At 38.5% G+C, this 17694-nt stretch overlaps 1 protein-coding gene across 4 annotated transcripts in view; it reads right to left on the bottom strand.

Annotated features, from left to right (window-relative positions):
• Positions 1-1398: 1398 nt before the first annotated feature.
• Positions 1399-17694, bottom strand: part of PRL-1 (protein-tyrosine phosphatase 4A family member PRL-1) — a 28307-nt gene continuing 12011 nt past the window's right edge. The window contains exons 1-6 of one of the 4 annotated variants that reach the window (XM_074101928.1): positions 13757-13967; positions 6180-6364; positions 4925-5412; positions 4140-4306; positions 2497-2631; positions 1399-1972 (exon numbers count right to left, since the gene is read on the bottom strand). In XM_074101928.1, the coding sequence (XP_073958029.1) occupies positions 1864-1972; positions 2497-2631; positions 4140-4306; positions 4925-5032 (519 nt within the window). In that variant the 5' untranslated portion in view covers positions 5033-5412; positions 6180-6364; positions 13757-13967 and the 3' untranslated portion in view covers positions 1399-1863. The other 3 variants (XM_074101929.1, XM_074101930.1, XM_074101927.1) reach the window with 3 other exon arrangements.

The raw sequence follows: 17694 nt of genomic DNA, 5'->3' as shown, positions 1-17694 counted from the left end.
GTCAATGCCCGTACTGATACTGCTGCGAGCGCTGCTGCACGCGCGCGCACCCCCTCCCGCAGCTCGGGCGCGCCGTGCAGGGAGCATGCTGGCGCTGCCCTAGAGCGCAGCCTACAGTTTCGGCAATGCAAAAATAATGTTGTCGTACAAATAAACAACTTTACTCGCAAATGTGATTAAAAACATTGTATGTCGCACGAGCGGTACTAGAATTACGAACATCTACACATTAAAGCCCTGTCTTTGACTTCGGGCTTCTAATACTCTCATTCGTAATTCTTTATATACCGCCCTTAAGACACAATGTACTATTACATGCTTTTGCTATCACTATTTTTGGTATTAATATATTTTCTTTACTTTTTAGAATAAAGACTTGCCAAGATTGTTCACCCTTTTTCTAATGCTAAAAATCGAAGTATACTCGAAACATCGACTTATTAAAGCCCTAGTCTTCGACTTCGGGCTTCTAAAGCCGGGTCCAGACGAGTGTAACGTGTAATGTAACACGAATTCTACGTGTGGACGTCACTACGAGCATTACATGTAACGCTCGCGCGGCGCTCGGTGTTGATCCATCGGCTGTCGGTTTTTCGCGCGAACACAAAGGCGCTCGCAGTGCTCGTGCTCGTTTGGCTCGTGTGCCGTCCACACTGTTGACGCTAAATTACACGTAATGAATGATACATTACACGTTACACTCGTCTGGTCTGGACCCGGCTTAATACTCTCCGTTCGTAATTCCTTATTTACCGCCCCTAAGACATAATGTACTATTACATGCTTTTGGTATCACTATTTTTGGTATTACTATTTTTTGTAAAAACTTTTTTCAATACAGATTGTTCAACAAAGTATTCTTGAGAATAAAAAAGAAGTCCTAAAAAAGATGGTAAATTAAACATTTTTTTTGCTTATAAATATTTTTATTTATGAATGCGACTGTTTCGTAGTTACATGACCATACAATCTTCATAAAATTAGAAATAGAAAAATAATATCAAACTGCTATTTTCAATATTTTCTTGCGAGTCAAGTATTATTAAATTTCGTATCTGGGTTTAAATTTCTGTAGTCATATTTCTTATAGCTGTTTTGTTATATAGCGTATGGGTTACATCACTAATTCTTGCAACCTATGATGCTATGTTCGAAGAAAAACACTTCAAATGACATTTAGATTTCAATCACATACCAATATAAAAAAGCACACAATTTAAACAAATTGCTTGTCAAAAGATATAGAAATTGTCTAGTGAAACACAAAAAAAACATTAAGATTTTCTATACTATGTCACATTTTTTATTATAAATCAATAAGTGTCTACAAATATAGTAATATTGACGTAAAAATATCATGAATTCACCACAACTAGAGGGAAATAATAATAAGGAATAAACGTGTTGCTGATAGTTTTTATTATGGGTAGTTTATTATGATTTCAAAGTACATTTACCCGAGTAACTGTTCTTTTTTATGAACACAAATTGTGGCTTGCTTCTATTAACATATTATTCCACTAATACACAGTAAAGCACAAGGGATACACCCTTACTGTGAACATACAAACATTAGTTTACATAAGGCTCACCGTTTAAATTTCATAGAAAACTTGAGATAAATATGTTAGACTGTCAGAGAGATCATAACCAAATATCCTCTAGGTTTTATTTGGGGAATGTGTGTGGGTATTCCAATCGTGCCGGTTCGGTTACGACCTCGAAAAGAAAGTTACAAACGTATGATAAAATAAAGCGTACGTCAAAAATGTTGCGACATTGCTACTATATAAAAGTTTGTCTACGCTCTCCTGTGTAGGTGTGTGTGTGAAAGCAGAGCTAGATTCGCTGTCGGGGCCACTGCTACTGCACGCAGCACGAGTTCTTGTGCCCATTCTTCTTCAGACGAGACTTCGGTCGGTACTTCTCCAAGTATGAGAGCTGCTTAGAGTTGATGGCGCCGCGACGCTGACTGTTAGAATATAAATATGTTTAGAATCTGAAGTAGCTGCAAGTCGGCATCGGCAAGACAATACAAAATACAAAAACTGTATTGTCAGATTATGGAAATAATTAGAACAACAATACAATATTCAATTCTATTTGATTATAATTCAATACAGTGCGCCAGGTACTGACTGAGCGAACCGTCTCGCAGGCCAACATACTAGGGTGATGGATGGCATCAGGCATGGACTAGAACCAATTATTTATTTTTTTCGTTACCCAAATTTTAAGAAAATTACCCTACTTTTTTTAAAACTGATAACACATGTTTAGATAACTGATGATCATAACTAGAAAAAATCATGAATGGTGAGCTATAGCTATAAGGCATTGAATCCTTATCCATTACTGGATACTAATGTGCTAAACATGTCCCTGGCCTCACCCTAGCTTCTCGCGGCTGCTTCACGAAGCGATCTGTCAGCTAGTTCCTGGCCAAGGAGTGAGGTACATTCGAAGATAGAATTATAGAAGCGACAAAGTACGTACTCTCTGATAGTCTCAACAGCCTCCTCATACTTCATGCCGAGCTCGATGAGTGCGATGGCGACCATGACGGGTGCGCGGCCCAGACCGGCCACGCAGTGCACCGCCACCGCTGACTCCGGCTTGTTTTGCGCTCTGCTGTACAAGTAAAATGTTAACAAGTTAAAGCAAAGATTAAATCATGGACTCAAGGGATCCAAATCTCCTCCCCACACAGGATATATCGTCCCTATGTCTGCAAACTTTTGTAACTAGGATGTGATGCCAATAGGGCATATGGGTAAAGCTCTGCGCAGGGGGCGATACTAGCTCAAACCCATGATAAAGTCAGTTCTCTTTATATTTTTTTGCCATGACAGATCATGACCATGACAAAATTTAAAAATCATGATATATATTTATTAGTAACAAAATAACATGATATTTACATCGATAGTAATAGTAACGATTGAGCTATATTTCCAAATTTTTAATTTAAATAATATGATATTATGGCATTTAAGATACTCAAAAAACTGTTTACTGTTTTGTGCTGCACTATGACGGCAGAAAATTGCAGTAATATGCCCTATTTAGATGCGACAGTTAGCTGGTAAGGCATGCACACGCGGCCAAAATAAAATTAATAAAAAGCCTAAATCTTTCCTTGTACAATTAAATTATAAAGGAATAAATAAGTAGTCGTTAAATACTCTTCTTCTTTAAATAAAATATGGCTCTGTCCATTGGAAGACAATTTTGCCAGTGTCTAGTAGTTTTTGCCGTTGTACGGTAAAAAAAATCTAGAAAACGAAATATGAGAGGTAATGGTGGATGAATATGTGACATTTGCAGGAACGTCATGTTTAAATTGAGATACTTAATGTTGGTGTATATTGTCCGTCCTATTCAAAAGGTGACATCGGCAAGGAAAGATCGATTCATTTTAACGGATTGGAAGTGGGTTGAACAAACGGCATTCTCCCGCACTATCGTGGTAAATCCTTGCTGGAGCGATTAGAGATAAGACTGGATCATTTCATCAGATAAGAGAACACATTTAAGGTTTTCGATTGCCGTATTTTGAAAACAAAACGACGGAAAAGTCATCACACGGAAAAAATTGATATAAACACCTGATGCGGTAGTTATGGGTACACCCACATAAGTGTTGTACCTTCCCAAAAATGTGCAATGTGTGTCAAAATTTACAAACAATTTTGCAGAGAAATTTGGCAAGTAATCTACACATCGTTTTTTTTTAAGCAATAACACATCGTTTTTTTTTAGCAATAGAAAGAAGGTAAGCGATCTTGAAGTGTCTTTTTATTGAAAACACTTTTGAAAAATAAGTCACAGCAAATATGCAAACAATTAGCAAGGTCATAGGATTATTTACATGCTTTTGGTATCGTAAGTAATAGTTACTGTTTTTTTAAACGTTTTTCAATAAAAAGACTTGTCAAGATTGTTTACTTACCCTTTTTTTGTAATGCTAAAAAAAACGAAGTATAGGTGGTCAAGAGATTTATGGAAACAGCTATGGTATCTGTCCAATAATATTAATTATTCGATTCGATCACTCGACGTAGATGTTTGACTTGCAAAGTTTGAAGACAAACGAACATTTCAAGTTAAATATAAAAGCTTATAAAAATGGTAGTTACTTGTCGCGCAGGATCTCGAACCACTCGTCGACGACATTGGCGGGCGGGAACGTGCCATCATCGTAGGCCAAGTCGCGCACCTCGATGTTCTCGGCTCTGAGCGGAGCCACGTCGTAGCTCGGCTCGCACACGCGGACCACCGTGCAGACGCTGTGCTTGCGCAGCTCCTGAGGTTTACAACGACTTTGGTCAGTACTGTCAGCGAAGGAAGTAGCTAGGATTCTTCAGAGCCCAAGATAAACTACCTGTGATCATGACGCTAGATGTCTCGAGATATTGGGGGGCTTAGTCGCTATCTACATCCCATAAATGTCTACCGGCAATCATTAAAAACTAGACCGAAGTAAAAGCTTCGAAAGTCCCATGCTTAAATGAAGCTAGTTCTTGAACGTATCAAGTGGTAGTAGTAAAGTGCACGTGTAAAGATACCATGAATTTCCGGATAGAGTCGTGAGTGCCCAAAGTATTCGATTGAAATCATTGGTGGCTTAGTGACTTTCTTGAGTATCTTGTTGATTTTTTTCAGTTACATGGACTTCGTGCTAAAGTTTCGCATCATCTAACTTAAATAAATACGGTCAAGTTAATAGGTTTATCAATGGTATTAGCAAAGTCATACTTGAGTACTTAATTTTGACTAAGTATGTCTATTAATATTTATAGCGAAAACATTTAACATTTTTATCTAATTACCTACAATGCCAAGTAACAATAATGCTGGTGTGCTTATAGCATAAAGTTTCGTAAATAATGTCAAAGATATAAGAAAATGCAACAGGCAGTACCTGAAGGTACGCCTGGATGGTGACGTCAGAGGGGCGGTCGGTGATGAGGAACCGCATGCCCTTGTACTCGATGAGAGAAGGCGCCGGGCGGATGTCTTTCTGCTTCATGATGACCACGCTCACTTCGCACCACGAGTCGAGGGAAGGCGTCGCGCTCGGTACTCCGGCTAGGATGGATATCTCACTTCACACGCGCTAGCTCTCACAGTTCGTCAGAGTCAAACAGACAAATTGTCACTCTATTTCCACACAACACACGGCAGTTTCGTTGCTTTTATTTAGAAAGGGTCCAATTATATAAACAGAACCACCCGCATGGATGTTGCTTTCAACCACTCGAACGCATTCGGAGACGAATAAACTAAAGTTCAAAATGTGGAATGAAACTCAAATAAATTATGCGAAAAACATAAGATTCTTGTCTTCACTCGAACTCCGGGAACTGAATGATATGCTCCGATTTGCAGTGGTTTCAGAGTTTAAGGTAGCTGGAACAAAGAAAGGAAACTTATTAATGCGGGAGCACCGACAGGTTGGAGATTTTTGTGGGAGATCATTTCTGAGAATATTATATGCGTCAAATCTGAAGCGGCAACTGAAGTGGAATAAAAATGGCTTGTAAAAATAGATGGTACGGATTGTGAAGCGAAGTTCGGGTCATGTGAGCTTATAGTGGAAGCGGCGGACGGCGATGGTAGTATTTGCGCGACTGCTGATCTAGTGCCAACTCCGCGTCATTTGTTAGCGTTCACTCTGTATTGTCCGTGTACATATCAAATTGATAACAGGAATTGTAAACACTACGACATCTCGACGACGCAATATTATAGTTATTTTATTAAATACCTGTGTATTTTGAGCACTTGTTACGTAATGAGCAAGCAAGATACGTGACACTCATGACTCAATGAACGGATATCAAGTTCTCTTGACTTGGTCAGGCATGGACGATAAAGAGAGCCTTGAATCCTACTTATCTAAAAGCAGTTTGTTCACATTATAAATACATAAATTACAAAATAAGTGTGCAAGAGCAAGAACACACAGAATCTACCTGAAAGTACAAAATGCTTTGTGTCGGATGAAAGCTTCGACGGCGTCAGTCATTATCTCTCTGACGTATCGTTAAAGTGTAAAAGGCCAGACAATATAACACGAGTTATTGTTCCCAATTCACAATAGTCCTTTTCGGAAGTGTCTATTCGTCGGTCCGTCCTTTCGCGCGGTCCTTTGGGAAATAAGCGGAGGCTGTTACCTGGTGGGTGTTTGTCATAAAGTGCGCGGGGTGCGTAAAGGCGTGCGCTCCCGGCTGCATGGGTCTAGCTGCGGCCTGCTCCCTCGCCGGCTGTGAACGCCGCTAGTTTATTTGTGTTGGGCCTGGCAGTACTCCGCGCTGTCCAAGCGGAACTCCATCAATGTCGCCACAGAAAGGATCTCCAACTGTAACAAAACAAGCTTCCGTCAGACAAATGATCTCATTTCATGGATTCGCATCCAATTATTGAAAGTTATTGAATTTAAATCTGCACCACAATGCAAACAAATCGAATTAAATGTAAATATTTTGATAAACTTCAGACGAATTTCTTCATGGTAAGGTTTTCTGACTCACTACTAACAATGAGCTTGATATTTTTTTACACGTAAAAAATCTCTCCATGTTTCTTTCTAACTTAGACACTGATGAGCACATTACGAAAGAACTGAACGTCGCGACATTTGTTCACCAACTGCGGGATGGCTATAAACAACGCCAAAAAAAAAAAGTTCCAAAAATCACTCGCCCAACATAAAATTGGCATCTTAAATTCTAGCCAACGGAAAACAAATCACTTAACGCATTAAAATTAAATAAAACAATGTGAAAATGTAGCACAGCACGATAAAGACGATGGATTATGAGAACGCTGCAAGGTCGACTCAAAAATTCACGGCGCAACAGATTTTGGCAACTGTATCACCAACGTGGGATTCAATCAAGCGACACGCGTCATGTGTTTACACCCACATAATGCTCGATCGCGATGGATATTGCTATTTCGTTGAAAGTAGGATGCGAATTGCCGGCTGGTAGATGAATGTCGAATCAAAATACATATTTAATTTGGAAATGTATTTATTTCCTTCAGATTTTGTCAAAGAGAAACCAGTTTTGCGACTTGGGAAGAGGCCAAGCGGAAAACTGAATTGCGCCGCCCAGACAATTACTAACTTTGATTAAAATTGCTCCGGCAAATTTCCTGGAAGCTAGCTAGCTGGTCAACATAACTGAAATGTAAATAATTGAGTAAACATTAGAGCGGCGTTGAAACCACAAGAAAAGAACAAGTTTATGAATTGGCCGTTCAATAGCTGCAGGAATCATCAGAAATAAATAATGACCGCTATCCCTGAATAGATTGAGAATTTGAGATAAAATTGAAATAGGACAGGGAGATTTATAGCTAATAGATTGTCGCTATTAACTTTCCCAGCTTTCTGTTTATGGGCATAAAATACTAACGGAATAATAGCTTCAATATATAAAAAGAAACGAGATACCGCTTTGGTGTTTAAAGTTAAAGTACCTGGGCGACCGAGCTCCGCTTGGGTTAAATTTTGGAAACCAGCGTTTTTCCAGATAAAAGACCAAGCTAGACCGATTTTTCATCCCCGAAAACCCCCACATACCAAATCTCATCGAAATCGTTGGAGCCGTTTCCGAAATCCCCGAAATATATACACAAGAATTACTCGTTTAAAGGTATTAAATAGATAGATAAGTATCAGGAGTCAAATACTACATGAGAATACTACTACAAAACTGCTCTTAACATACAAAGTAACAAATGCAAGACGGGTATCTAATGGAATATGGACGAATGAATGAAACCGAATCAGGGAGAGTCGCGATGGTCGGTCGATAAACTACAGACTACCCACCCACACACACGTCTTCATGGACGTTTTAGACTATTATTTGTAATGTCTAGTCCCAAGAGTATGTCTAGACGTAAATAATAAAAAATAAACTTTGCATAGCTTAAGCATAGCAAACTTAAGTAAAAAAAAATTATAACAATATATTTAATCGACTACAAAAAACCATGAAAATAATTTTCTACCAGTCTGAAGTCGGTGCCTCAGCACGAGCCAGCAGGAGTGGACCTATATCGTCTACCTCACCTACATACTAATTATACTTCAATCAATCCTGCTGGCTCCTGCTAAGGCACCGACTTCAGACTGGTAGAATATCATTTTCATGCTTTTTTGTATTCGGTTCAATTTTTTGTTATAATTTTTTTTTCACGCTTTGTAGTGTAATTAATGTAAGGTACAATAGTTTAATGTCAACTTCTCGTCACCTTTAACGAAAGATTGCTTTTTCCGATTCGACTTCATTATTGAGGAGTCCAGGTGCTTCACCACCCATTCCATTTTGACCATATGCATTACAATTAGCATAAATTGCTTAGCAACCGTGTTAAAGTAATTAAAATTCAACCCGTGAAGTACTTGTTATTGAGTACTAAGTAGCTTCGTTGGTCAAATGTGGACTTCATTATCAGTTCCACTTCACCAAATTATGTTTTTCAAGAGCAAACGCACAAATTACTACTAAATATACTCAGCGACACAAAATTTGGCCCACTCTCCATACAAAATTACCTATTATTGCATACATTTGAGGGCCAAATTTTTTGCCGCTCAGTATATATCCAAATTACCATAGGTGTCCCTACAATATTTGAAGAGTTCCCGCGATTTCCTTAGGATCCGTCCAACTATCAGATCCTGTTTTAGTGCTTATGGGACCAAATTGAAGGCATTTCTAGACGAATAAAAAAAAACAAATCAGTTCATAAATGACACCAAACGAATTGATAACCTCCTTTTTTTGAAATCGGTTAAAAAAAGCATGCTAATTAATGCGCGGATGTTACAAGGTCTATCAATAGCTTTGGCAATGTCTATGAAGAGACAATGCAACTCAATTGACGAGCTAGCTAAACATCGTATCTGTTTTCATACATAGAGCGGACACGTGGTAAACAAGCCATACCACATCCATCGAGGCTATTCTAACCACAACATACAACTTCAGTAAACATGACACGTATCCTAGTAATATCTACGCGTTGTAATGGGTTCCAGAATAACTAAATCTGATTTGTTGGAGGCACGCAATATTGCTAATGAAGGATAAAGCCATTTTCGAGCATAATATAAGACATTGAATAATGGAACGTTAATGGTAAAGTAAATTACAGGGCTAAATTGTGATCAAAGATACGCAGTTAAATAGGACGAATGAACCCACCTAGGCTTGCATATGACTCTATCAATAAGAATAGTCGTTTATGTTCCGGTTGCGGAAACGTGCGAGGCCCAACTATTGTTTGTAACTAGCTACAAGCTCATTATCTGTAGCTGCCTACCATATTACCCACCTCAGTAATTCTAGGAAGAGAACAGCCAGAATTTATGCTCAGATTATTCGCTTTCAAGATTCCTTAGGTGCTACTCCAGTTTTACTTATGTGCTTAGTGAAAGTATGCTATGTATACGGTTTACTATTATAGTGGTCGTTGGCAAATGTCGACGTCATGGAACTTAAATTTTCAATTAATGCAATATGACCAACCCTGGCTTCACCTAAGGAGTCCGCAATTAATGCTGAGGCGGGGCCATTTCGGGCACAAACAAATAAGTATTCGTATTTTTTTTTGTATTCTCATTTTATTTTATTTTTTGTTGTATCTATTATTTATATTTCCCAAATAAACTTTTTCATTTTCAATATTATAAATATTTCCTTGCATTTTTTGGACCTGAAATCATCGCGTCTTATTTAATAGGTATATCTATCCAATCACTTCAATAAATATTTTTTATCGAACAGGATTTTAGCTATTAGCAAAGTATCACTACAATGCCGTGTGATGACTTAAATAACTTGGTCACGATCACGTATGTACCTATGCGCTTACTTCAGCACTGAAGGCCATAGAGGAGATAAACTTAATCTGCTATCAATTCTGATAACAGGCAACTGCAATTTTTCCACCGAAAAATTGACGCCAAAAATTACTTAAAGTATATAAGTAGAACCTTAATGAGGAAGTTAAAATTCGCATTCTAATGCGGTGTCAGCAACTATTTCATGCCGGCTGTACACACTCGCCTCTCGCCTCTCGCCGAGAGTCTTGGGCGAGAAGCTCTCGACGAATGCACACCATGTACACACTCGTGCACGTCATTTGAACAGAGGATATCGGCCACGATGGACCTGGAAACTGCTGCGTCTTTACACAAATACAGTAAGCGGGCAACTAAATGAACGAGTGTGTACATGCTTGGTCTCGTTTACCTCGCGAGAGCGGACGAGACCCTTTGACTCGGCCGCAAAAAACCGACACGCGGCCGAGGCGAACCGAGGCGAGAACCGAGCGGGCGAGACAAGGCGAGAGCATCATGTACACACTCGTTCTCGGTCAGTCTCGGGGGTGTCTCGGCGAGTGTGTACAGCCGGCATCACACAAATTACGCAGTCCGTTTTGCAGCAAAACGACGACATAATGACCGTATGAAATATGCGAATGCGAGTGTATGTCGGACTGCTGTCTGAAGCAGGGTATCACAATTCACAGCAAACCTCTGCCCAGTTGGAATATGATATGACATACTGCATTAACACATTTGTAGCACCGGAATAAGTCAACATAATTTATTATGCGAAGCAGTTGTTTACCACTAGAAATAGGTAGTTAGTGAGTCAAGAGTAAAGTGTAATGAACCAATATTTGTAAATTTTTCATTAAATTTAATAAATTACTGTGATGAGTATTTAGTAGCTTAATATAAGAATCAAATTCTCTGGTGACTCATTAATTATAACAACTTTATTAAAAAAAACATATGTATTAAAAAAAATCTCTTGTTTATTTCTTATGAATTAAATAGTCTTCACTTGTCAAGTGAAAAATATGAGCAATGATAATTGATAACAGTTGACGTGGGCGACAAACAAGAAGAAATTGACGTGGGCGACAAACAAGAAGAAATAAGATAATCAGAACAATTTTTTTTCCCTTGTCTACATATAGGTAATTTTTAAGCCGATTCTGTATTAATTAATGCATATCAAAATGCATTTAGAATTACAATAAGTTTGGGAAATATCAATAAAGATATTCGGATGTATTTCAGCAGTATTCACACTTATGAATGTTGTCAAAATTGTGTGTTTGCTTGTATGTAAGGGTAATAATCACTAGAACTTATGAAACTATTTAAAAAAATCTTTTGCCAATGGAGAGCTACACTAAGTAAACAAACTGCGAACAACAGCTAGTTAGTAAATGAGACTAAAAATATTTTATTAAATCAATACAGAATCAGCACTTAAGAGTTCAGGGTTAATTGCTACTTGTAATAATTACTAGGACCAAAAATAAATAATGCAAATGAAAATAAGTTAATTCCTGTGCCGCTGGTATTCAACGTACGAGGGGCACACTGAAATGATCGGAAATAAGAAAAACCACATGCACGGTATAGCTAAATTGTATTTTATTGTTTTTCGAAGTATGCTCCGTTCAACTTAATGAACTTTTAAAACCAATCATTAAAACAGTAATTCCAGTCTGAAGTAGACGTTGACAAAATGGCTGATTTGTACGTTTCCACAGCTGCTTCGGGGTCTTCAAACCGTTGTTCTAGGGAATGTAAAGAAATCGTTTGGGCTCAGGTCAGGACTGTACGGAGGATGGCTCATCAGTTCAACGTTTTCCTGCTTCAAAAAATCATTTGTCTTCCGAGCTATATGGGCGCTCGCATTATCGTGATGTAAGATGATGCGACGTTTCGGGTTATTTTTTCGGAGTTCGGCTATCATTTCTGGCAAACAAACCGTCATAGCGGTAACCGTTCTGCGTTCCTGTAAAGGAATTGTAGCAACATGCCCCTTTTTCGAGACAAACGTAGCGACCATTTTCTTTGACACGCTGCGGGAGCTACCCACTTTCGTTGGTTTGATCTCGTCTTCGAAGACCCAAACTGCTGACTGATGTTTTCTTTCAGGTTCGTATAAATAAATCCATGATTCGTCACCTGAGACGATATTATAAACGGCATTTGACTTCCCTTCGTTGAAGCGTTGCAGAGTATTCCGGCACCAATCTACACGAGCCGCCTTTTGCTTCGGACAAATTGTGTTGGGCACCTAGCGGGAAACTAGCTTTCTTACACACAGCTCATTATATAATATCGACTGAATTGCAGTCATTCCGATACCGATCTGAACAGCCCGAATCTGCTCGTATGTGACCGCTGTTCTTGGTCGACCTGCAGAAGGAACAGTGCTAAGCGACACACGACCGCGTCGGAGCTCGGCATACCAGCAGTATATTGTTATTTGACTCGGTGCTTCGACATCATCATAAATCGAAACAAGTTCGCTGAGACATTTATCTTAAGATAAGCCGCGACAAAAATTGTGATAAATTATGGCACGGAAATGTTCACGCGTGACCGCGTGAGCTCCATTTCTGTTAACGACATGTCAACTTTAAACCAACATAGTTTTTATTTTTAAACTGTTTGAATGTCATTAAGATTCTAAGAGGCCAGTATTCAAATTCTAAAAAAGGTTTTATTGTAACTCAATCCGAAATATTCTATTCCCGATAATCCCGATCCATTTCAGTGTGCCCCTCGTAAGACGGTAGGAGGTACATACGTTTCCAGCGATAATCCAGTAACTAGGCGCCCAGATTACCTTTATTGTGTTAATAATCCCTCACTTGTACATCGTAAACATGCCAGTAAACGTTCAAGGTGATAAAACAAAACCACGTATGATAGTATAACATGTTTAACAAACAAAATACCAAATTACTTCACAGAGGCACGTCGTAACATTTGTTTGGTGTTTAACGAGCTCATTTACTCAAATAAAATTATGTGAATTTTGGTGTTGACCATGAGACGGTGACATTGGCATTGGTTCGTGGTTAATGAATGATCTCATGAATAATATTAAATAATATGAATATTAATCTATTCATGGAATAAAACTTGACAGAATTAGTTAGCTGATACTCCATTAAGAAATAAAATTACGAACAAAAGGGTGTTGAACGTTGATGAATGAACGAGGATGCAGAATTGCAGAAAGTCAGGCCGGGCGTGCCTCTAAAGCGAATTGTACCGCGATAAGTACTTATATTTAATAACACGTCTTAGGTTAGTGGAGAACCAGTTGTTAATTCTGTAATGTTTAATATGCTAGGCGCTTAACCTACAAACTGTTCAATCTTAATCACTTACGCATTTAAGGTCAGTTATAACTATGAAATCAATGAATGGGTCGTAAATCGTAAATGGGTGGCTTGGTTGGTTGGTCTACTTACGCTTTAAAAGCACATAGAAGTAATAATAGTATAAAGTAATAACTACGTCAAATAGTAGATGTACTGAAGTACAAAAATAATGAAATTGATGAAATTGCGTGCGAATGACGAACAAGAATTGCGAGCAAGTGAGCCGAAGGACGTCAATGTACGTGGCGTGAATGAGGCGTTTAAAAGCTGAACACCTGTTGCTTTCAGGAATGCGTACTGTAACGAACGGCGCTAACTAAGACAAAAATCGAAAATAAAGAGAACAAGAGCGGAATCCGCTACTATTACGAAATTACCTGACCACCTATTTTGACCATATCCAGTGGGCGATCACTCTCGCTTCTACTTTAGTCACGGTAACACGGCACACTAGAATTCGGCACTCCGAATTGTATCAGTAAAACAGGCCACAGCGGTTAATGATGACACAAATAACGTCACTTACATTGTATCTGGCCCGTTGAACAATGGTTATTGGAACACAAAATAGTTAATGAACCGATTGATGGGCGAGAAATTATTTCGAACGATCACACGCAACAGAAGCTGTCGTCGTAGACAGTTGAGGAGGTTAGGCGTTCACATTGCAACGGGCCGACACGGTCCGTGCCGCGGTTGTGCATAGACTGGCGTGCGTGGCGGCTCGAGCGAGAGGAGTGGCGGTGGCGGTGCGGTGCCGGCGCCCCACGCCCGGCGCGTCGTCGCGACGTCACGCCGCGCCGCGGACGCGGGGCGCTGCCATCAGCCGCCCGGCACCCGCCGCCATCGCGCACACCTTACCCCGCTCTCGTCTCAACACTCACAGCTGTACCGACTGACCAAACTTTTTCCTGGAAGTTTGATTCGAATGTGAGGGGACCGGGATTAGAGATAATTGATGTTAATTTATCTTACCTAGCCAATAGTGTTTCTTCCACGAATTCCGAAAGCTAAACAATCTGAATGCAGTATGCTTTTCATAATGAAGTGAAGACCGTTAATAGACATACCAAGATTCAATTTTAGCTAATGCAATTTATGATATAGAATAGAATATGAATAAATAAAAGTAATGAAGTTTAATTTAATGAAAGCCACTTTACTAAAATCAAATTTAAGGGCGATTCCATTATCGCGGGTGCAACATTTTGACTCATTTAAAGCTTTCCTCCATAAAAATAGGAAATATTTTTATTTCCTATTAAAAACAAAGAATAATTCTTTGAAGGTTTACTTTTTAATGAGTTCTAATGTACTGATTCGTCTAGAAAGATAAAATGCCTAAAATATGTAATAGCTACCAGAAAAGTTTAAAGTGCTATCGCGGGTGCAACGCAATCGGCCCTATCGAGCAGATCACAGAACAAAAACACAAAAACACAAATAACCTGTTAACTGTAAAACCTGTCCTCATATTTTAAAAAAGTATACCTGTCCCGTAACATGAAAATTTGGAAAACCCAAATAATGTAAGAATTATTCAATTTTTAGGCTATTGCGGGTGCAACATGAGCTCAAATTGAACTTTCAAATTTAATTGTTTCTAATCACTACAGATAAAAAAAAATAACTTAGACTTAAGAAAGTAGTTTTGTTTTTAATTTCAGTTCTTAATTTTTGTAATAGCATTAAAAAGAATCAGATACTGTGATTCAAAAATCGACACTGGACATTGTCTATAGCGGAATCGCCCTTAACTTTTAGATTACTAGCAGGGCTGATTGATTACTGATAATCACGAAATATGTACATTATTTCATTAAATGATCGAGACGGAGTCGCAAAAGCGTAATGCTTTCAAGAAAAACCACCAATAACAAGCAACATGAAACATTGGCAATGTTGATGGAGCTCCAACTACTAAACAAATTTTTATGATAGCTTGGAGACTAAACCGCAATCTCTGGTGTTGGTTAACTTGTATTGTGCCTGAAGTTTTGACTGGAAAGGTATATGATATGATATTGATATATGATAGCTGTCTGGCAACTGAGTAAAATGTACCTATAATATAGCAACACCCGTCGGTGGCACTTCAACGAAATATTTGCCAATTGCAAACTATTTCATGGAATTGTTCCGGTGAATAGAGATATATTTATATCAATATTTCATTTGTACCTATTTCTCTAATTTGTTTCACATATTGATTAACTTGGCTAGCTTATTTCGAATAAGATCTGTATCTAAAATAAAATCAGTGAAAAAACGGACGAAACACGCAAGTAACAGTTGCCTGTCTTGGTCACATTCTAAAAATATCAGGATAAATTGGCCACCGCGACATGTTTAAAACTATTAAACTCGCTGCCGCAATTTCTAAGCTATTTCAGACACCAATTAAAACATTTAATTTTGTTGCCAAATAATCAGCGGTAAATGTTCATTTCATTATACCATAATAGTTTTACACATTATGAATACTCACTATGACAGCAATTTATAAAGTTATATGTATGTGTGAACTAGGGAACCGTTCTTAGAATGGAAGGTATTCTTAGTGCAAGAAAAATATCCACATGTGCTGTGCCAAATTTTTGAAGTTTATTCAAGAAAAATGGAGCGGCATGTAAAACGGAAAATAATTTAAAGGGAATATAATTATTGTGAAAAGAATGTTTACATCCAGATACATTTCAGTCGGCCGGCGGCATTTGAGTCTCATCTCAAGCACGCGCCCGAATCTATATTCAATTCAAATACATTCAATGAGACCATTTCAAAGTGCCATTCTTGAATAGCAATTGAGATTCGTTCATTTGACAGACAAAAACAAAAAAACTTCTTTGGTTTCACGAATGAATCTATTAACACTATAATCAGTATAAAAACTATATTTCTTAGAGATGTTTGTAATCTACAATGCACGTCACAACACTAACAAGCGACGGTATTATCAACCTGTCTTCTAGCGGAAACAGGCTTTTCCGTGATACAGACAGACGCCATTATGTTAACCCACGTCTCTACCCACTGCACTATGGACAAATTTAGATCCACCCACTACCATTGTACTGTACGGCTATGGCTATCAACTTAACTTTCCGCACGAGTTCAAATTAACCGCTGCAGAAATAAGGAAGATTTCCATTACCCGAAAAGAGGGAAAAAGGGCGGTTTCCGTTTTGCAACGGTTTATTAAATTTCTCCACTTTTCAAATGGTTCATTCAGTCGTGAATAATGATCAACGTTAATATTACGCTATCCTACAAGTGTTATACGAGGCGATACGACGCACTAAGAGAGAACCCACACCTTTTACGTCCGGGTAATTATTTCATCTAATTATTGCGCACGATAATGAACTATGATATTCTGGAAATATCTTTGTGGCCTCCCAAACGACGCAAGAAACAGATGGCAGGCAATGTGAATCTTCGCCCAGGGACAAAAAGTTACGAGCAAGGTTAATGCGGCGAAGGTTTATTTATTTATTACATTACTGTCGCCGGCCGGCTTCAAGGTTTAGGAAATAGAAGGCTAATTGAATAAACAATGCTAACAAAACAATCTACGAATCTACTTTAAATTGTGCCGCAGAAAGCGAGAGGTTTTTGAAACAAGAACACTTGATACTAAGAGAGCCTATAGCGGACTTTTTGCCATTGCTAACGTTATTGTATCGAAAAATTAACAGGTTCAATTAATTTTAAGCATAGGGAAGTAGTAACCGTTGTGTAAATAATATAAATATATACACTACTGTTAGATGAATGCATGTCAATAAATAGCACTGAGTGCAATCTATTGTGAATTGTGGACTTACTTGACAACGTGTCCTGGTTCTGGATGTCGCAGGAGAGTAAACGTGACTACCAACACGTGGCGCCCGCGAAACGAGCACTGGTTGTATAACAAATCTCAGCCATTGTTGTTCGGCTCGAACCCCGTCGAAGCGAGGACCGTGTTTATGCAAAATTGCCATTGGACCGAAAGCTAACTTTGAAGAACCTTGGTAAGGGAACGTGGCGGGTACGCGTGAGCGCGGCTTCGGAGTTACCTACACAGAATTGTTTAAAGACGTTGAAGCTATAAAGTGTAATCGCTCTTTATACGAATATTATTGTGCAAAATGTCAAAAGAAACTATTCTGCGTCAGCGATGGTGCTCACCAATAAATAGGAAGTTAATGCTTATCATTAGAGCAAACAAGACGTTTAACAATTATTGTCTCAAGTTTGTTCTCCAAATAAATAAATAAATAAACTTCAACACATTGACACACTAATAACGTAGTTACTCGAAGGTCAAACATCAGTTCCAATGGCATGGCAACTACATATTCTATCGTCAGCGACGTTATCAGAACGATTAAAAACGTTATCGTTTCCCGACAGTGTTTTACCATAACTATCGAAAATCCACTCCGCAATGTGATATGTGACCAAAGTATTTAGCTAGAT

This window comes from Choristoneura fumiferana, chromosome 18 (assembly GCF_025370935.1).
Source record: "Choristoneura fumiferana chromosome 18, NRCan_CFum_1, whole genome shotgun sequence".
Lineage (NCBI taxonomy): Eukaryota > Metazoa > Arthropoda > Insecta > Lepidoptera > Tortricidae > Choristoneura > Choristoneura fumiferana.
This window is presented reverse-complemented; position numbering and strand designations above follow the sequence as displayed.